At 38.4% G+C, this 18,928-nt stretch overlaps 1 protein-coding gene across 1 annotated transcript in view; it reads right to left on the bottom strand.

The window, feature by feature from the left end:
- LOC133322089 (SRSF protein kinase 2) overlaps positions 1-16,392 on the bottom strand; it is a 51,118-nt gene extending 34,726 nt beyond the window's left edge. Inside the window, exon 1 of the mRNA XM_061531156.1 lies at positions 16,074-16,392. Within this exon, the coding sequence (XP_061387140.1) occupies positions 16,074-16,360 (287 nt within the window). The 5' untranslated portion in view covers positions 16,361-16,392. The remainder of the gene's footprint in view (positions 1-16,073) is intronic.
- Between the last annotated feature and the right edge of the window lie 2,536 nt (positions 16,393-18,928).

Below are 18,928 nucleotides of genomic sequence, written 5' to 3'. Positions count from 1 at the left end.
CAAAGTCTCTATATATCCTTCGATTTGGACGAAATTTGGCATAACGTACTGAATTGAGCCTAGAGTGATGTCTGTCAAGTTTCGAGAAAATCGGTCCAGATTTAGATATAGATCCCATATATAGTTTCGTCCGATTTCATGTAAATGGTGCCCCAAAGTCCCTATATATCTTTCGATTTGCACGAAATTTGGCGTAACGTACTGAATTGAACCTATGATGTCTGCCAAGTTTCGTGAAAGTCGGTCCTGATTTAGATATAGCTCCCATATATAGTTTCGTCCGATTTCATATAAATGGTGCACCAAAGTCCCTATATATCCTTCGATTTGCACGAAATTTGGCATAACATACTGAATTGAGCCTAGAGTGATGTCTGCCAAGTTTCGAGAAAATCGGTCCAGATTTCTATATAGCTCCCATATATAGTTTCGTCCGATTTCATGTAAATGGTACACAAAAGTCGCTATATATCTTTCGATTTGCACGAAATTTGGCATAACGTACTGAATTGAGCCTAGAGTGATGTCTGCCTTGTTTCGTGAAAATCGGTCCAGATTTAGATATAGCTCCCTTTTAATATAGATTTATTTTAAGTAATTGACGCACCAGGGAACCAATAGGCTGATAGGAACGAAACGTTCTGAAATTAGTATAACCTAACCTGTGACAAGTTTGTTTGAAATCGCTTAATATTTGGATAGAGCTTCCATATATATTTTCGTCCGATTTCAAGTAAATTGTTAGTCAGTTTGACATCAATTTTTGCACAACTTACAAAATTGAGCATAGAATTACGCAGTTGCGTTTTCTAGAAGTACAGACATAGCCCAACGGATGACCTATTTATATTTGTTTGAAGTCGATTTACATACTTTATGGATAGATCTAGGTAGATTCACTTTTACATAAATATCACATATTTTATTTCATTCAATTTCATGTTAATAGTCCTGTTTAATATACCCATAGTGGTGAAGGGTATCATATAGTCGGCCCCGTCCGACTTTACTACTTTCCTTACTGGTTAAATATATATTTTTCCAGTTACATCAAAGCGTAGATTTTATTTAAGAATATTTTTAGAGGCTTAATTTAAATAAGGATTACTTTTCCAGGACCATCGGAGCATGGATTTTATTAAAGAATTTTTTTAGGGATAATCAGAGCGTGGATTTCTTAAAAGAATATTTTTCAAGGACCATCAGAGAGTGTATTTTTGGAGAATATATTTTTTTAATTCGATCAGAGCACGGATATTTTGAGCAATATTTGTTCAAGGCCCCTCATGTGTGTTGATTTGACCATCAGAACCACATTTATTAAAAAAAAAAATTAGTTTTCAAGGCCCACCAGAACCACAAGGATTTGAAAAAAGGTATTTTCCAGATACACAGTAATTGAAAAAATAAGTTTTCATGGACCATCAGATCCACAAATATTTAAAGAATATTTCTTCAAGATACATTAGGGTCCCAATGATTTAAGGATTATTATTTTAAATGACGTTCAGAGCCATAATGATTGAAGGGATATTTTTTGATAAATCGTCTGGACCACAAGAATTTAAATATGCTTTTTTTTCAATGACTCTCGGAACAACTAGTATTTGAAGAAAAAATTACAAGATATTCAGAGCTTCAAAGTCACTAATGCAATATCCAAGGACATTTAGAGCTGAAAGGATTTAAAGAATATTTTTCTAGAAGAATCAAGGCTTCAATGATATAAATAATATGAGCTTTCGTGGATTTAATTTTTTCAAGGAATATAGATTTTTTTGTCAATAGTGTTGGCGGTTTATTTGGGATACCATTTGCGTTTTGTTTTTGCAAAATAGCCAGACTAAATCCCAGTTAGTTGTTTTTTTTAATATATATTTTACTAGTGCGGAATGTATGGCATTGTTTGCCGAGGGGTAAGGCAGTTTCGGATCACTTACTTCGCTTTGTTACAAGAGACATTCGGGTATGACAAGTTTTTTGTATAGAAGCATTAGCTTCTGGGGAGAATATCCCAACAAAAAAAACTAGGGGAACTGATGAGGATCAGTGGCGTGATCCGAAACTATAGTCTTCCCTGCCTTACCCCTCGGCAAACAATTCCATACATTCCTCACTAATAAATAATTGTTTTTTTATAAAAACAACAAACTGGGATTTAGTCTGGTTATTTTGCAAACACGATGTTTTGTCTATCATCAGAGCAACACGAATTTAATTTTCAAATAAATAATGTTTCAACGAAAATTAGAGCCAGAAGTATTTGAAGAATATTTTTTTAATATGTATCATCAAAGCCAGAATTATTTAGAACTAGAAAAACGTCGTAATTTTGGCTCAGCAGAAGTTTTCATATCCTGCATCATAAGGTGGACATTGAAAAATACCTAAAATCGATCAGGACAATTTCGAGGAAGATTTTCAACCCAATGATAATTCAAAATATAAAATTACTGCCAATTTGTCTGAAAAAATCCCCAATCTCCTCAAAATAACGAATAAAGGGGTGGGGGTTTATGTTATATGGGGTTAAGCCTGAAGTGTGGGTCAATAATTATAATTTTAGTAGGAAGATTTTCTATCCAATTCTAATCCAAATATTATAAAAGTACAGCTGATTTCGTTGAAAAAACGTGCCCAAAATACAGATTACTGTAGAAGCTAACCCGAAACCTGAGCCAATATTTAGTTTATTTACAGAGAAATTGTTCTACCCAATGTGTATCCAAAATAAAAACCAGTAAGGAAAGTAGTAAAATCGGACGGGGCCGTCTATATGATACCCTTCACCACTTTGGGTATATCCAACAGATGGAATCCTAACAGACGTCGCATTTTTGAAGGACCATAAACATGTTATTCTGCAATCTATACTAAATTTTGGTCAGATATAGAGTTGCTTCTTACAATGCACAAAATTATGTGAATAAATTTGAAGCAAAATATCGAAATCTAAACCGATGTCATCGAAACTGGTCACATGTTAGGTTACACTTATTTCAGTATGTTTTTTTTTTTTTTGCATTCGGCCACAATTTGAGTTCTTCATTTACTTATAAATCCAAATATCGCGCAAATCGAAGGATATATAGAAACTTTGGTACACTATTTACCTAAAATCGGACGAAAATATATATGGAAGCTATATATAAATCTGAACCGATTTTTCCCAATTTCAATAGGGTTCGTAGGCCAAATGAGTGAACGGTGCCAAATTTCATCCAAATCGGATCACAAATGCGAGCTGTACTTTGTTAACAAAAATACATGGGCGGACATACGGATATGCATAAATCGACTTTGAAAGTGATTTTATGCATATTCTCAAAAGGATTCATGTGTCTATCTCGTTTCCTTTTGCCTGTTACAAACATATGCACAAAGACCACTTTATACCACTTCACCACACTGTGGTACAGGGCACAGTGTGGTGAAGTGGTATAAATACATCCAATTTGGTTGAAAAATATTCCCTGTCTTCGCTTTTTTGAGTTATGCCTGTCTTGCAGCTAATGAGCGATGTGTTCTGGAGTCTCCGGTAAATATTTCGAGGTGTTGGTGGATTTTATAAAAATGGTTTTTAAAGACCAGCAGAACCTTCATAAATATGTAATAGAGATCTCCAGATCAGTTTTCACTATACTGTACTAATTTTTTTTTAATGAGTTTTATGGATTTTGTAAAAAAACAATTTTTCCTAGCTTAGTGTATCCATGGTCCACCTCTTATATTTATAATATCAACCCATAAATTTACATACTTTTGTATTTACTGTCCATCACTGTTCGCCTATTTTTCGTTTCGTTTTTGTTATTTTTGTTGTACTATTTTATGTTGACACATTGGCTGCTCTCATAGATCGTTCATTTTCACTGTTTTTTTCTTTCTAGCTTTTTTTTTGTTTTTATTATGTTGTACCGTTTTTTTTTTTTTTTTTTTGTTATAAATAGTTGATATTTATAAATAAATAAAAATGGAAATAAATAGAACAAATATTTAACACAAACATAAAATTGAAAAAACTAGCTCGCAAATATGTTTGTAGATGGTAATTCCCACTTGTACATATTTATAGCAATCGTCATGCAAAACTTGCAATGCGAATAACAGCAAAGGTAAGAGGAATGTTATTCCAATAGGAGAGCAGTGGCGTCGGTAATGAATGGGAACAATATTTGGAGGTGCGGAAATAAAATTTATATAATTAACATTACAATCGAAATCGCTTTTAACTATATATAGTAATTTTTAGATATATTTTTTTAAGTATCAACACTGCAGACAGTAGCAACACGTAATGCGATGGAAAATTATCGGGAGAAAGGAAGAGAGGAGAAACGTATTTTCAGAAAAAAGAAGAAAGAACCAGACAAACGTGAGCGTGAGCAAATCGAAATGTACAGGAATCAGAATGAAGTCAGGAAATTTTACCAACGAGGAAAGCACCAAACCGAAGGTTTTGGTGCAGACACATCCTCCTATAGAGATGAAGAAGGAAATCTGGTGACAGATACAGACAGCGTGCTGAGGATCTGGAAGGAGCATTTTGAAAAACTTCTGGTATCAAATAGTAGAGATGAAGAGGATACTCCAGAACCAATAACAGATGACTGTATAGAGTGTATACCACCTAGCCAAGATGAGGTCAGAGTAGCAATTAATCGGCTGAAGAAGCAGTAGCAAGTGCCGATGGGTTACAAGCCGAACTATTCAAGACTGGTGGTCAGATGCTGGTCAGGATCATGCACCAGCTGATTAGTACAATTTGGCTAAAGGAATGCATGCCCAATGAATGGAACCTCAGCATCCCGTTCCCCGTACACAAAAAAGGAGACAAGACGAAATGTGTCAAATATAGAGAAATTAGTCTCCTTCCCCCATCGCATATAAAGTGCTACACAGCGTACTGTGTGAACGACAGATGCCAATGGACCCTACCAATGCGGCTTCAGACCTGCCAAATCCACCATTGACCAGATTTTCACTCTGTGCCAATCCTTGAAAAAAACCACGAAAAACACATCGACACATTCAACCTATTCGTCGACTATAACGCCGCATTCGACAGCCCTATTCATTCACAGGTGTTTAAAGTCATGTTTGCGTTTAGCATTCCTGCAAAATTAATACGGCTATGCAGGATAACTTTAAGTGGCAGAAAGTCAGCAGTTAAAGTCGGAAAAGACCCTTTAATACCGAACGAGGATTCAGACAAGGTGACAGTTTGTCGTGTGACCTTTTTAACATCCTGCTGGAAAAGGTCATACGAGAGGTAAAGGTGAACAGAAATGACACTCTGTAAACGAAAGAGCATATGTTACTCGCCTACGCTGATGATATCGACATAATGGGTCGAACATTGACACAGCAGTAACAGCCATCTTTGAACAAATTGAGAAGGAATCTGCCAAAGTGGGCCTGGCAATAAACGGCGAGAAGACCAAGTTGATTGTATCAACGAGCAAGACGTCTAGAAGACCCGGACCAACTGTGGAACTTAAGAACTATAGCTTCAAGGTAGTCAAAGATGTTATATATCTTGGTACCGCCATAAATAAAACTAATGACATCAGTTTTGAAATTTGGAGAAGAATAGTATTGGCCATCAGATGCTACTATGGTCTAAGTAAGTTGTTATATCGGATCGGAAACATGGGTACTTACGCAAGCAGATGTGGCAGTTCTTGGAGTGTTTGAGAGAGAAATTCTCCGAAAGATCCATGGACCCATCTGCTTTGACGGTGAATATCGCCGTCGAATGAACCATGAGTTGTTTCAGTTATTCTCGGACATCGGCATTGTTAGACGTATTGAGCTGCAGCGACTACGTTGACTAGATCATGTTGTGAGAATGGACGATTTTCTCTAATCATGCGACCATATGCTTCGTTGGATTTTGGAGAGTTTGAGAGAAAAATTCTCCGAAAGATCCATGGACCGATATGCGTTGACGGTGAATATCGCCATCAGTTTTACCAGGCATTATCGGACATCGGCATTGTTAGACTATCGTGATGCAGCACTACATTGGCTAGGTTATGTTGTGAGAATGGAGGATTTTCTCTAATCATGCGACCATATGCTTCCTTGGATTTTGTATTTTTCCAAAATGTCAGATGGCGCCCAAGTGTTGCCTAGGCCATGCTGACTTCATTCATTCTAAGAAATATTAAATTTTCCAATGGAAATATATTATGGCGCCCAAATATTGGCTAGGTCAGTAAATAGTAAATCTGTTATATTCAAGGAGGCGTAGGGTATCATATAATCGGTCCCATATGACTTTTTCTATTTCCTTACTGGTTTACAGAATTCTATCGAAAATGCAACATCGAGAACTTTGAAAGGGAAGGGGATCTGAATTTATTTAAAATTTTTGAAGCCACTCAAAACCATATTACAATTCGGGAATTTTTAAAATTTAAAGTTATTTATACCAGCCAGGATGAATCTATTAAACCTGCCATATACATATCTAGTCGTATTTAAATTTAGAGGAAATAGAGTTGGGCAATCTCATTACAGAACCGGTTCGATCTATCTTATCTTCGGTTCGTTCCGCAAAACAAACTAAGTCATTCAATTAGTTTCATAGTTTCTTTTTTTTTTTTTGTTTAATCGCCCATTAGTACACGTCTCATTCTTGAAGCGCTTCGATGTTTTTAGGTTCGCTCCGCAAAAGGTGATTCCCTTTTTTTGATTCCCTTTTTGTTTAATCTCTCATGGGTACAATTCGGTCAATGAACGGGAAGAGCTAGACAAATGATTGTATAAAAAAGGAACTAGGTAAAATAGAGCAAAAACGGCTGGAACAAAGAGAACTAAAGAACCGGTTCTAGTAACATTTGCTCCTTTACCGCAATATGTCCCTTAAACTAGTTTGTTCCGGAACCCAACCCAACTCTATAATCTAGCAAACACTTCGCAATCTAAAACAATATCCCATATCCGCCATTAAATAAATATTCTCTATTTCTCTCTCAATTTAACTAAATTAGATTGCAATTTGTTTTGATGGTCATCGTTTTGGGGGGCGACAACAAAGAACTTCAGAAAACAAATAAACTTTAATTTGCAGACGACATTTTGTAAATGACTAACACTAACACTCGCACCCTCACCCACACACTCTCACACATACACTGACATTCTGGGAACTTCCAGAAACTGCAAAAGGACTCAGCCACAAAGCCACATAATAACAATGACAACAACAGCAACAAAAATTGTTAGAGAAGTTGACAACAAACAAAGAAGCAACAACAACCACAAAGGAATAAAGGCACAAACAAAGGATTTCCCTTCTGCGTTGGCAGCAGCAGCAGTGGTGGCACATCACAATGGCGAGGATTAATAAACTGAATTCCGGTGGAGAAAAGTCTATACGCTTGCTCTGCAATATAATATGTACAGTGGTTTGGAATATTTGTTGGTAGATGTCATTGGTAAATTTTGTAGGGGGTTATTTTAAGGTGTGGATAGGGTGAGCAAAAAAGGGGGCTTGACCAACATTATCATTACAAGGTCCCAGTAGAAAATACTCTCTTGCGTGACAATTTCGTTAACGAATCTTTGACGAAATTTATGGAATTGTCAATCATGACTAAAAACATGATATGTCGTCGAAAATGTCGTTCTTCTCGAAATAAGAAAACAAAACAAAATCAGTAAGAAAAGTAGTAAAGTCGGACGGGGCCGACTATATGATACCCTTCACCACTGTGGGTATATTCAACACATGAATCCTAACAGACGTCGAATTTTTGGCCGACCATTAACATGAAAATGGATCCATAAACATGTCATTCTGCAACCTATACTATATTTTTCGTTTACTCAGATACAGGGTTGCTTCAAACTAGGTTATATCTACTTCAGTACGCTATGCCAAATTTTTTTGTCAATCGGCCTACCTTGGGGTCTTTGGTGAACCATTTACATATCGGACGAAAATATATATATGGGAGCTATATCTAAATCTGGACCGATTTTCAGGAAACTTAACCCACATCATTCTAGACCTAATCCAGTACGCTGTGCCAAATTTCGTGCAAATCGAAAGATATTAAGGGACTTTGGTACACTATTTACCTTAAATTGGACGAAAATATATATGGGAGCTATATCTAAATCTGGACCGATTTTCAGGAAACTTAACACACATCATTCTAGACTTAATTCATTACGCTATGCCAAATTTCGTGCAAATCGAAAGATATTAAGGGACTTTGGTACACTATTTACCTTAAATTGGACGAAAATATATATGGGAGCTATATCTAAATCTGGACCGATTTTCAGGAAACTTAACACACATCATTCTAGACTTAATTCATTACGCTATGCCAAATTTCGTGCAAATCGAAAGATATATAGGGTCTTTGGTACACCATTTACATAAAATCGGACGGAAATATATATGGGAGCTATATCTAAATCTGGACCAATTTTCAGGAAACTTAACACACATCACTCTAGACCTAATTCGGTACTCTATGCCAAATTTCGTGCAAATCGAAAGATATATAGGGTCTTTGGTACAGCATTTACATAAAATCGGACGAAAATATATATGGGAGCTATATCTAAATCTGGACCAATTTTCAGGAAACTTAACACACATCATTCTAGACCTTATTCATTATGCTATGCCAAATTTCGTGCAAATCGAAAGATATATAGGGTCTTTGGTACAGCATTTACATAAAATCGGACGAAAATATATATGGGAGCTATATCTAAATCTGGACCAATTTTCAGGAAACTTAGCACACATCATTCTAGATCTAATTCTGTACGCTGTGCCAAATTTTGTGCAAATCGAAAGATATATAGGGTCTTTGGTACACCATTTACATAAAATCGGACGAAAATATATATGGGAGCTATATCTAAATCTGGACCGATTTTCAGGAAACTTAACACACATCATTCTAGACCTAATTCATTACGCTATGCCAAATTTCGTGCAAATCGAAAGATTTATAGGGTCTTTGGTACACTATTTACCTTAAATCGGACGAAAATATATATGGGAGCTATATCTAAATCTGGACCGATTTTCAGGAAACTTAACACACATCATTCTAGACCTAATTCATTACGCTATGCCGAATTTAGTGCAAATCGAAAGATATATAGGGACTTTGGTATACCATTTACCTTAAATCGGACGAAAATATATATGGGAGCTATATCTAAATCTGGACCGATTTTCAGGAAACTTAACCCACATCATTCTAGACCTAATTCAGTACGCTGTGCCAAATTTCGTGCAAATCGAAAGATATATAGGGTCTTTGGAAACTTAAACTTAACAGGAAACTTAACACACATCATTCTAGACCTAATTCATTACGCTATGCCAAATTTCGTGCAAATCGAAAGATATATAGGGTCTTTGGTACACCATTTACATAAAATCGGACGAAAATATATATGGGAGCTATATCTAAATCTGAACTGATTTTTTCCTATTTCAATAGGGTTCGTTCTTGGGCCAAACAAATGAGCTGTGCCAAATTTCATCCAATTCGGATCATAAATGCGACCTGTACTTTGTTTACAATTTAACATGGACAGACAGATGGACGGGCGGACGGACGGACGGACATGTATAAATCGACTCAGAAAGTGATTCTATGCATATTCTCAAAAGGAACCATGGGTCTATCTCGATTATTTTTCCTGTTACAAACATATGCACAAAGACATAATACCCTGTACCACAGTGTGGTGAAGGGTATAAATATGTATATACATTTTTATTTGAATTTTAAATGGAGTATGTGAGTATGATTGGTGACAATAGGTATACAGTCATCAACTAATGTATAAACGACAGGAAGTGAATCTGTCGTTAACGAAAATTAGGGAGATTAGTCGCCGAAGTTGTCGTCAACGACGACTTCGCTTACCCTGTCGCCCAAGTTGTCGTGCATAAATACTGCGACACTTGTGTGAAAATTTCGTCAACGATTTCACATTGTTGTCTGCAAAGTGTCTTCAAGGATTTGCCATTGTCTTACACGATATATGACTTTTTCATCTCTATCCGTTCAGCCAAATTTAAATTTGATCAAATTTAGTACAATTTAGTACATATAATTACAACTTTTCAAGATTACCTCAATGTCTCAATCCTACACTTCTGTCAGTAATTTTAATTCAAAATTTTAGGATTGCCGCTCATTCCGTTCTCACCAATCAAAATGTACCATATTTAGTACCATCTAGTGTTTTAGTATATTTAAGTACGAAATTCCTTAATCCTGTAATTTTAATTCCAAATTTAGGCTTTCCATGTCTATCCTTTCACTCGAATCGAAACCATTTAGTTCTGTTCGTTCTTAACTACCTCAATCATGTTCTCTAAGAGTAAACTTAATTGAAATTTAATTTTTCCATTTCTAACCGGTTTCCATTTCTATTAAATCGAAATTGTACCAAGTTTAGTACCAACAGTATTTGTAAACCCAAATTGCGGAATTCCAACCCCCAACTGTTCACACAAAAACAAATGATAAAATATTTAGTACCATTTAGTACGTTTTGTTTCCATAAGTGCGAATTTCCTAAACTAAATCAATCCTACACTCCAACAGTAATTTTAATTCCAAAATTCTGAAGTCCAGCCTATCCGTTTGCACAAAATAAAGTTGTACCAAATATAGTACCATTTAGCACACATAAGTACTTTACTTTCATATCTCAATTCTACCTTCAACAATAACTATTATCCAAATTTTAGGTTTCCAGATCTCTCCGTTCACTCAAACCCAAATTGTACCAAATCTAGTTCCATTTAGTACACAATTCGTACACATAAATATGAATTCACAAAGCTGTCTTTATAGTACAATCCTCAACAGTAATTTTAATTCCAAATTTCAGGTTTTCAGCTCTATCCGTTCACCCCAAAATCCAAATTGTACTAAATTTAGTAACATTTAGTACTTTCGTAGGCATAAGTATGAATTTCCTAAACTCATCAATCCAACTTTCATTTTAATTCCCAATTTCAAGACTCCAGCTCTATTTGTTCACCTAAATCCAACTTGAACCAAATTTTGTACTTTTAGTCCTCTACTCCAAAACTAATCCTAATTCCTCTTTTCAGGACTACTCTCAAATAAATGCAAATAGTATCAAATTTAGTACTTATCATACACATAAGTACTCAAAATTTCATACTTCTAGCTTCAGCCGTTTCGTCTGGGCGATGATCTCACAGTCACTCACTTATAACTAAGCTCCTTTATTACCGAGCAATGATCTTTAAACCGGGGTCAATGACCTTTAATCCGGATTAAGCCTTAATCCCCTCAATGACCCTTAATCCTGAGTCAATTACCTTTAATCCGGGATTAATAACCCTTAATCCCCTCAGTGACCCTTAATCCGGGGTCAATTACCATTAATCCGGATTAAGCCTTAATCCCCTCAATGACTTTTAATCCGGGGTCACTGACCCTTAATCCTCTCAATGACCCTTAATCCGGGGACAATTACCCTTAATCCGGATTAAGCCTTAATCCCCTCAGTCACCCTTTATCCGGGGTCAATGACCCTTAATCCCCTCAGTGACCCTTAATCCCCTCAATAACCCTTAATCCGGATTAAGCCTTAATCCCCCTCAATGACCTTTAATCCGGGGTCAATGACCCTTAATCCCCTCAGTGACCCTTAATCCCCTCAGTGACCCTTAATCCCCCAGTGACCCTTAATCCCCCAGTGACCCTTAATCCCCCAGTGACCCTTAATCCCCTCAATGACCCTTAATCCGGAGTCAATTACCCTTAATCCAGATTAAGCCTTAATCCCCTCAGTCACCCTTAATCCGGGGTCAATGACCCTTAATCCCCTCAGTGACCCTTAATCCCCTCAGTGACCCTTAATCCCCCAGTGACCCTTAATCCCCCAGTGACCCTTAATCCCCCAGTGACCCTTAATCCCCTCAATGACCCTTAATCCGGAGTCAATTACCCTTAATCCAGATTAAGCCTTAATCCCCTCAGTCACCCTTAATCCGGGGTCAATGACCCTTAATCCCCTCAATGACTCTTAATCCGGGGTCAACGACCTTTAATCCGCATTAAGCCTTAATCCCCTCAGTGACCCTTAATCCGGGGTCAATGACCTTTAATCCGGATTAAGCCTTAATCCCCTCAGTGACCCTTAATCCGGGGTCAATGACCTTTAATCCGTGGTCAATGACCCTTAATCGCCTCAGTGGCCTTAATCCGAGGTCAATGATCCTTAATCCGGGGTCAATGATCCTTAATCCGGATTAAGCCTTAATCCCCTCAGTGACTCATAGTCCGGGGACAATGACCCTTAATCCGGATTAAGTCTTAATCCCCTCAGTGACCCTTAATCCGGGGTCAATGACCTTTAATCCGGATTAAGCCTTAATCCCCTCAGTGACCCTTAATCCGGGGTCAATGACCTTTAATCTGGGGTCAATGACCCTTAATCCCCTTGTTAACCCTTAATCCGGATTAGGGGTCATTGAACCCGGATTAGGGGTCATTGAACCCGGATTATAGGTAATTAAGGGGATTAAGGCTTAATCCGGATTAAAGGTCATTGACCCCGGATTAAGGGTCACTGACCCCGGATTAAAGGTCATTGACTCCGGATTAAGGGTCATTGAACCCGGATTATAGGTAATTGAGGGAATTAAGGCTTAATCCGGATTAAAGGTCATTGACCCCGGATTAAGGGTCACTGACCCCGGATTAAAGGTCATTGACCCCGGATTATGGGTCACTGACCCCGGATTAAAGGTCATTGACCCCGGATTAAGGGTCACTGAGGGGATTAAGGCTTAATCCGGATTAAAGGTCATTGACCCCGGATTAAGGGTCACTGAGGGGATTAAGGCTTAATCCGGATTAAGGGTCATTGACCCCGGATTAAGGGTCACTGGGGGATTAAGGGTCATTAAGGGGATTAAGGGTCACTGAGGGGATTAAGGGTCACTGAGGGGATTAAGGATTAAAGGTCATTGACCCCGGATTAAGGGTCACTGAAGGGATTAAGGCTTAATCCGGATTAAAAGTCATTGAACCCGGATTAAGGGTCACTGGGGGATTAAGGGTCATTAAGGGGATTAAGGGTCACTGAGGGGATTAAGGATCACTGAGGGGATTAAGGGTCACTGAGGGGATTAAGGTCATTGATCCCGGATTAAGGTCATTGAGGGGATTATGGCTTAATTCGGATTAAGGGTCACTAAGGGATTAAGTGAATTTTTAATGGGGTATGATTAATTAAAATGGGTATTCAGTCGTCAACGACTGTGTAAACGACATAGTCGATGATAGTCGTCAACGAAAATAGGGAGTTTTGTCGCCGAAGTTGTCGTCAACGACAACTTCGCTTACCTTGTCGCCCAAGTTGTCTTGCATGAATACTGCGACACTTGTGTGAACATTTCGTCAAGGATCTCACATTGTTGTCTGCAAAGTGTCTTCAAGGAATTGCCATTGTCTTCCACGATTCGTTAATGTTGTCTGCAAGACACTTTCTACTGGGTTGAAGTTGAAAATTTTTAACATATACATATATACCCTCTGCCTATGGTACACGTAGTATACATTTATCTGCGGAGTCGACCAAATTTTACTGTCCATATATTTCCTTTGATAAAAATGTTAGATGCAACATCGAAATGAAAATGGGATATTTTCTGAAATTCTCAATGAGGTATCGAAAAGAATGCACAGATCAACATATTCCCAGATTCATACATGATGAAGATTGAGTGAAAATAATTGCTTATGCATTATTTGATTCTAATCGGGTACACCGTTTGTTTCATATGGGATTTTTTGTGGGAGAGGTATTGTATACCGGATGGACCGATGGATTCCATTTTCAAAGTTGTTCTATCTGTAGTAAAAAATACGATATACAATTTTTGAGCCAATTTGGATTCTCAATTAGCTTTTTATGTGATTTCAAAAATGTTGACCAATTGGGCGCCATTTTCGAAAGTGATATAAATTTAGGAAGAAATATAAAGGTCCAAATGTTCCGCTCTTTTTTCGGAAGTGTCTATAATTTGGTAAATAAAAAAACACAATAACATAGTCCCTATATATGTCCCCATCCACTTAAGGAATTTTGAATGCACCCACGTAAAATAGGATAAAAAAAATCGGCCCGGAACTTAACGACGTTTTTACTTATTTTTATCTGATTTTGACACATCAACAGCATTAGAAATTAATGTTAAGATATGGAGGAAACAGTTCGTTTTATTACGGAATTACTATTAAACAATTAGAATCTACAAGTTTCCCTGAAGACAGCGGAAGATGCTAAAGTTCAACTTCAACAAAAGGTAAATGAAGAAGAGACCGTTGTCGAAGTCGTGACATGGAAAAAACAAGTAAAAATGCTGTAATTCGATAGCAATCGAAATCGGAAAACAACTGTTTTTTCTCAAGTCTAATGTCAAAAATTTCGACTTTGTTTACGTTTTCATAATGGAAGTCAATTCACAATAATGCATTTTGACAGCAAACTTGAGAGGTATCGATTATCATCTGGTCTCCCTGGGTGACCTTATTTATAGGCCATGTTGGTGACCTTAATAGATTTTGATTTGGGTAATCAAACTTGTTCAAAGTAAATTTTCCGCAAAAGGAACTATCGGTGCTAGTTCCTTTTTATCCAAACGTTCATCTAGATAATCCCATCATGCAAAACAAAAACATCTGTTTTTTATTCGACCATCTGTCAAATTTTGTGTATTTCTCATGGTTGCGCTTAATGGAGTACCTATATATTGTGAATTGGATATTCAAATCAACCTACACGAATATCCATTGCACATTGAACTATGAAACTAAATGAACGAGATAGCCCATGTCTCAAATATTAAATTTAAATTGACTTCTCTGAATTAAGTCAATTTAAATTTAGAGAGGGTATAGTGCGAAGAAAACGTTACATGGCGTAATAATACAGGCAGCAGAATATGCCAATGTTACTTTGATAGATTGTGGAAGTCATTTTACTAAAACCTAGAAAAACACGTGCACAAACTTTCATCCGAATTGGAGACGGTCGAGGAGAAACGCTGGTGATAACTATTGAAGCAAACCATGCTTATTTGGCGCTTATTGGCTAGGCAAATTATCATAAAAACTAGCTAGCCGAGTGAGAGGTGTGTCATACAAATATCAGAATAAAGGATGATCCAGGCTGATATTGGATTGAGAGAGATGCTGAGATCAAAAAATGCTGTCCTTACAATGCCAATATCAAAGAGAAATTGGACAAAGAAGGTCAGTCCTCTACTGTCTAATTGAGCAATCTGAAAAGGACTTTCCTCAGAGCAGGAAATCTAGGTCGCCAGGTATGATTGTGTGGTCGGTAATAAGAAGGCTTTAGAACCAAAGGCAGCAGACTGACCACAGAGGCTTGCGGAATAGGTGGCAAGTAGAGTACACATAAGAAGAATAAAACTCCAAACGAACCTGATCAGCCCAAATCGATGGCACCTGTCAATAGTTAAAGCGATACTTCTCCCCTTCTCTCCCACTCTCTCTTATACCACGTATATCAGTGTCGCATAGAATGGTGAAATTAGAGCTTCCACACCAAATGTCCTCTTTGCCACTGGGATCACGTTAAAGGGCATTTCCAACTCCAAAATAGAACAAAATTGATATAAACGAATGATTCTGAACCACTGTGCCTCGTCAGCATACTCTTGTCATCAACAGGATTATGCTGATTCTAAAATTGTATCCTTATATCCTCCTACACATATAACAGCCTTGGTACGTTAAAGCTGTAGGGAGTGCATTCCGGATTGAAGAGTATTTTCAGTAGTTCTTCTTCTTGTTGTAGCAAAAAAAAAAACAAACAAATATTCATTTTGGCATCCGTTCAACAATAAGGAAACGGAAATGATAAAGAATGTCTAATATGATGAAAGTAAAAATGGAAATAAAAAACAACAGCACCAACAATAATAACCATAAAAAGATGAAGAAAATATATCACGAAAAAGAAGAAGAGTAAGAAGAAGAAATTGCAATTGCACATATACTTACAAACTAACATATGGTCCACGCAATGCTGGCATATCACGACGTCGATTTAATGGCGGCGACAAGGATAACGACAAAAAATCCTGCTGTGCCTTATCCTCATCCACCAGACTGGATGGAGTGCTATAAATCCGTGTGGTTGGCAAATAGCCAATTTGTTGCAAGAAATCGTCGCGATGCGATAATTTGGTGGTCGACTGTGACGATGTCAGCGGTGCATACAGGGGCGGAGGCAAAAATGAGGCGGCAACGTTGGCAGAGGCGACGGAATGTTTAACGGCAGATGACATGAATTGGCTGTGATGGAATGGACCACCACCACCGCCGCCACTACTGCTGCTGCCACCGCTGCTGACGCCGCCGCCACCACTTACACCTCCCAGCTGCTGATGATGTGACGTTGGCGGCGCCACGGGATGATTGTGATTCGGATGGTGATGATGCGAATGATGTACAGCGGCCAAATGGCCGGAGGAGGGAGGATGGTGCAGTGCCGAGTGGTGATGCAAGTGCGAAGGATGTTGGGGATGGTAATGGGCGAAATGGGGTATCTGCGGCGATTGCTGTTGCAAATGATGATGATAGTGATGATGGTGTGAGGCGGTGGCCGGGAAATGGGAGGGTAAATAGGGGGAGGCTGACACAGCCGCACCACCCAGCGACGTTTGTGACTGACTACTGACGGGCCCAACGGCCGCAGACGTCGATACGGCAATTATTTTATCATCAAAGCTTCTACGAAACGTAAAACCTTTAATGGTAGGATAATTCCGATGTGTCAGTGGCGAGGAGCCCAAATCGATTGAGGCAGCGGGTCCCAGCATTTTGATGGTGTTCAAATAGTTCGAGCCGGTACAGCTTTGCGTTTGACTGGAAGTGGGTATTACCGCAGAGGAGGATGAGGAGGTTACACCCGTAACGGAGCCATATGGTGACATGGAACTAATGGAAGAATTCTGCAAGGGGCTAAGAGTTTTGGTTTTACTGCTGCTCAGCATGCTTAGGGCTGGCGAGGTACGTTCCGTGAAGAGAAGAGGACTGCCAGAGGAGGAGGCGGCTGTTGAGGATGGTGGCGCGGAGCCATAAATGCAGGAGGATGATGCCAGGCCATTGGTAAGGTTTGCTGTTATACCGCCAATGATGGGACTGCAACGTCCACCACTGCCACTACCGCTACCGGGAGTACAGCTATTACTGCTGCCATTGTTGTTGGTGATCGAGGTGGCAACACCGGTGCTGCCACTGCCGCTGGATGTGGTTATGACACTGGAGGCCAAGATGGCCAAGGAGACGGCATTTGAAACAACGGCCGGTGGTGGGGAGAGCTGCGTTAGAGAGGGTGTCGAGGAGATTATCGATGAAATACCACTATCACTGCTACAAATGACTGATGCGCCACCCACTGAGGCCATGTTATTCATTGTGGTGGAATTCCCGTAGACCATGTTGCCGACCACTGTCGAAGCACCACCACCAGCAGTGCCTGTCAAACTTGCCGAGCTATGATGAGTGGGTGACATTAAATGCGGCGAGGTGGATAATTTGGTTAGGGTGGAGGCTGAAGAATCGTAGTGGACGGCCGACAACAATTGGGCGCCACTGTTAACAGCCAAACTAGCGTTAAATGCGTTAATGTTGTTGACATTTAAAGCACTCTCCAGACGAACGGCAGCAGCAGCAGCCGAAGTGGCTGTACCACAACCACCACCACCTGCTGCTAGGCTATTTGAAGAAGGCAATACCGGTGCCAGGTTTACTGGAGCTATATGTAGGTTGGACCAACTGTTGGATTATTAATTTTTATTTGCCAGCAACAACACAGGGTGTGTGCATAGATCCTTATGCATAGGGGGCCTATTTGGTGCTTCGTGGATTTTTGTTGTTGTTTTTGGGGGTTTGTTTCTCCTCTTTGCTTAGCCGATCAATTATCCGTTTTGTTTTGATATTCTTATTCGTAATTGGTTGTTTTCGTTTTATTATTCGTATGCTAAAAAATATCAACAACGTGTAAATATTTGTTTTGAGCACAAGAGAGTGGGATAGATTAAAAGAGAGAATATAAAAGAGTATGTGAGAGAATTTGACTGCGAGAGCATAAATCCCCTTTTTGAGTGTTTTACTCAATAACACCGCTTTATTACCGTTACGATTATGACTCGACTCTTGAGGATATATCGCGAAATGGGTTCTCTCCCTCTCTCTTTTTCTTTCTCTCTCTCTCTATTCGGAACACACTCCTGTGACAGTTAGCTTTGTGTATTTGCTAGATTTTGTTGTTGTTTTTTTGTTTCGTTGTTGTTGTTAAAGTGTAAGGTTATTTTGAATATTTTTTTGTGCTGGGTTTTTTGTTCGGTTCGTTTCGGTTCTACCACTTTGTTGTTTACCGTTACTTATATTATGGCAACGAACTTCTGCTTCCTTCCTTTCTTTCTTTGTTTGTATTAACCTCTTGCTCTAAAAAGTGGCATTGTTGGGCCCTTTCTGCTCTGCTCCCAGTGTTCTCTGCATCTTCGAGACTTCCTTTGTTGCGATAATTTTTTTTGATACTACGCAGTCAACCAACCAGTCAGCCAGCCATTTTTCCATTTTCCTCCATTTGAAATATATGCAGTATTTATGTATGTGTGTGTCTCGAAAATTTATAATAGATTTTTTCACGTTTCCTTTTTTATTTCTTTTATGAATGGATTTGAAATTTTCACTAAATTTGATTAGAAAAACGAAATTCTATTTTTCACATTTGGAAATTTTAGGAAACTTCTTTTTTTGTCAAAAGAAAAAACTTTTCTTTATGCTGATTCTTTTTCTTCTTCTTCTTTTAGGGTATTATGGGAAAGGCAATTTTTTCACTAGACACT

Source organism: Musca vetustissima, unplaced genomic scaffold (genome assembly GCF_032173495.1).
Source record: "Musca vetustissima isolate MV318-11 ecotype Yass unplaced genomic scaffold, APGP_CSIRO_Mvet_v1 utg25376, whole genome shotgun sequence".
NCBI classification, from domain to species: Eukaryota; Metazoa; Arthropoda; class Insecta; order Diptera; family Muscidae; genus Musca; species Musca vetustissima.
Note: the sequence above shows the minus strand (reverse complement) of the source record. Positions and strands in the feature narration are given on the sequence as shown.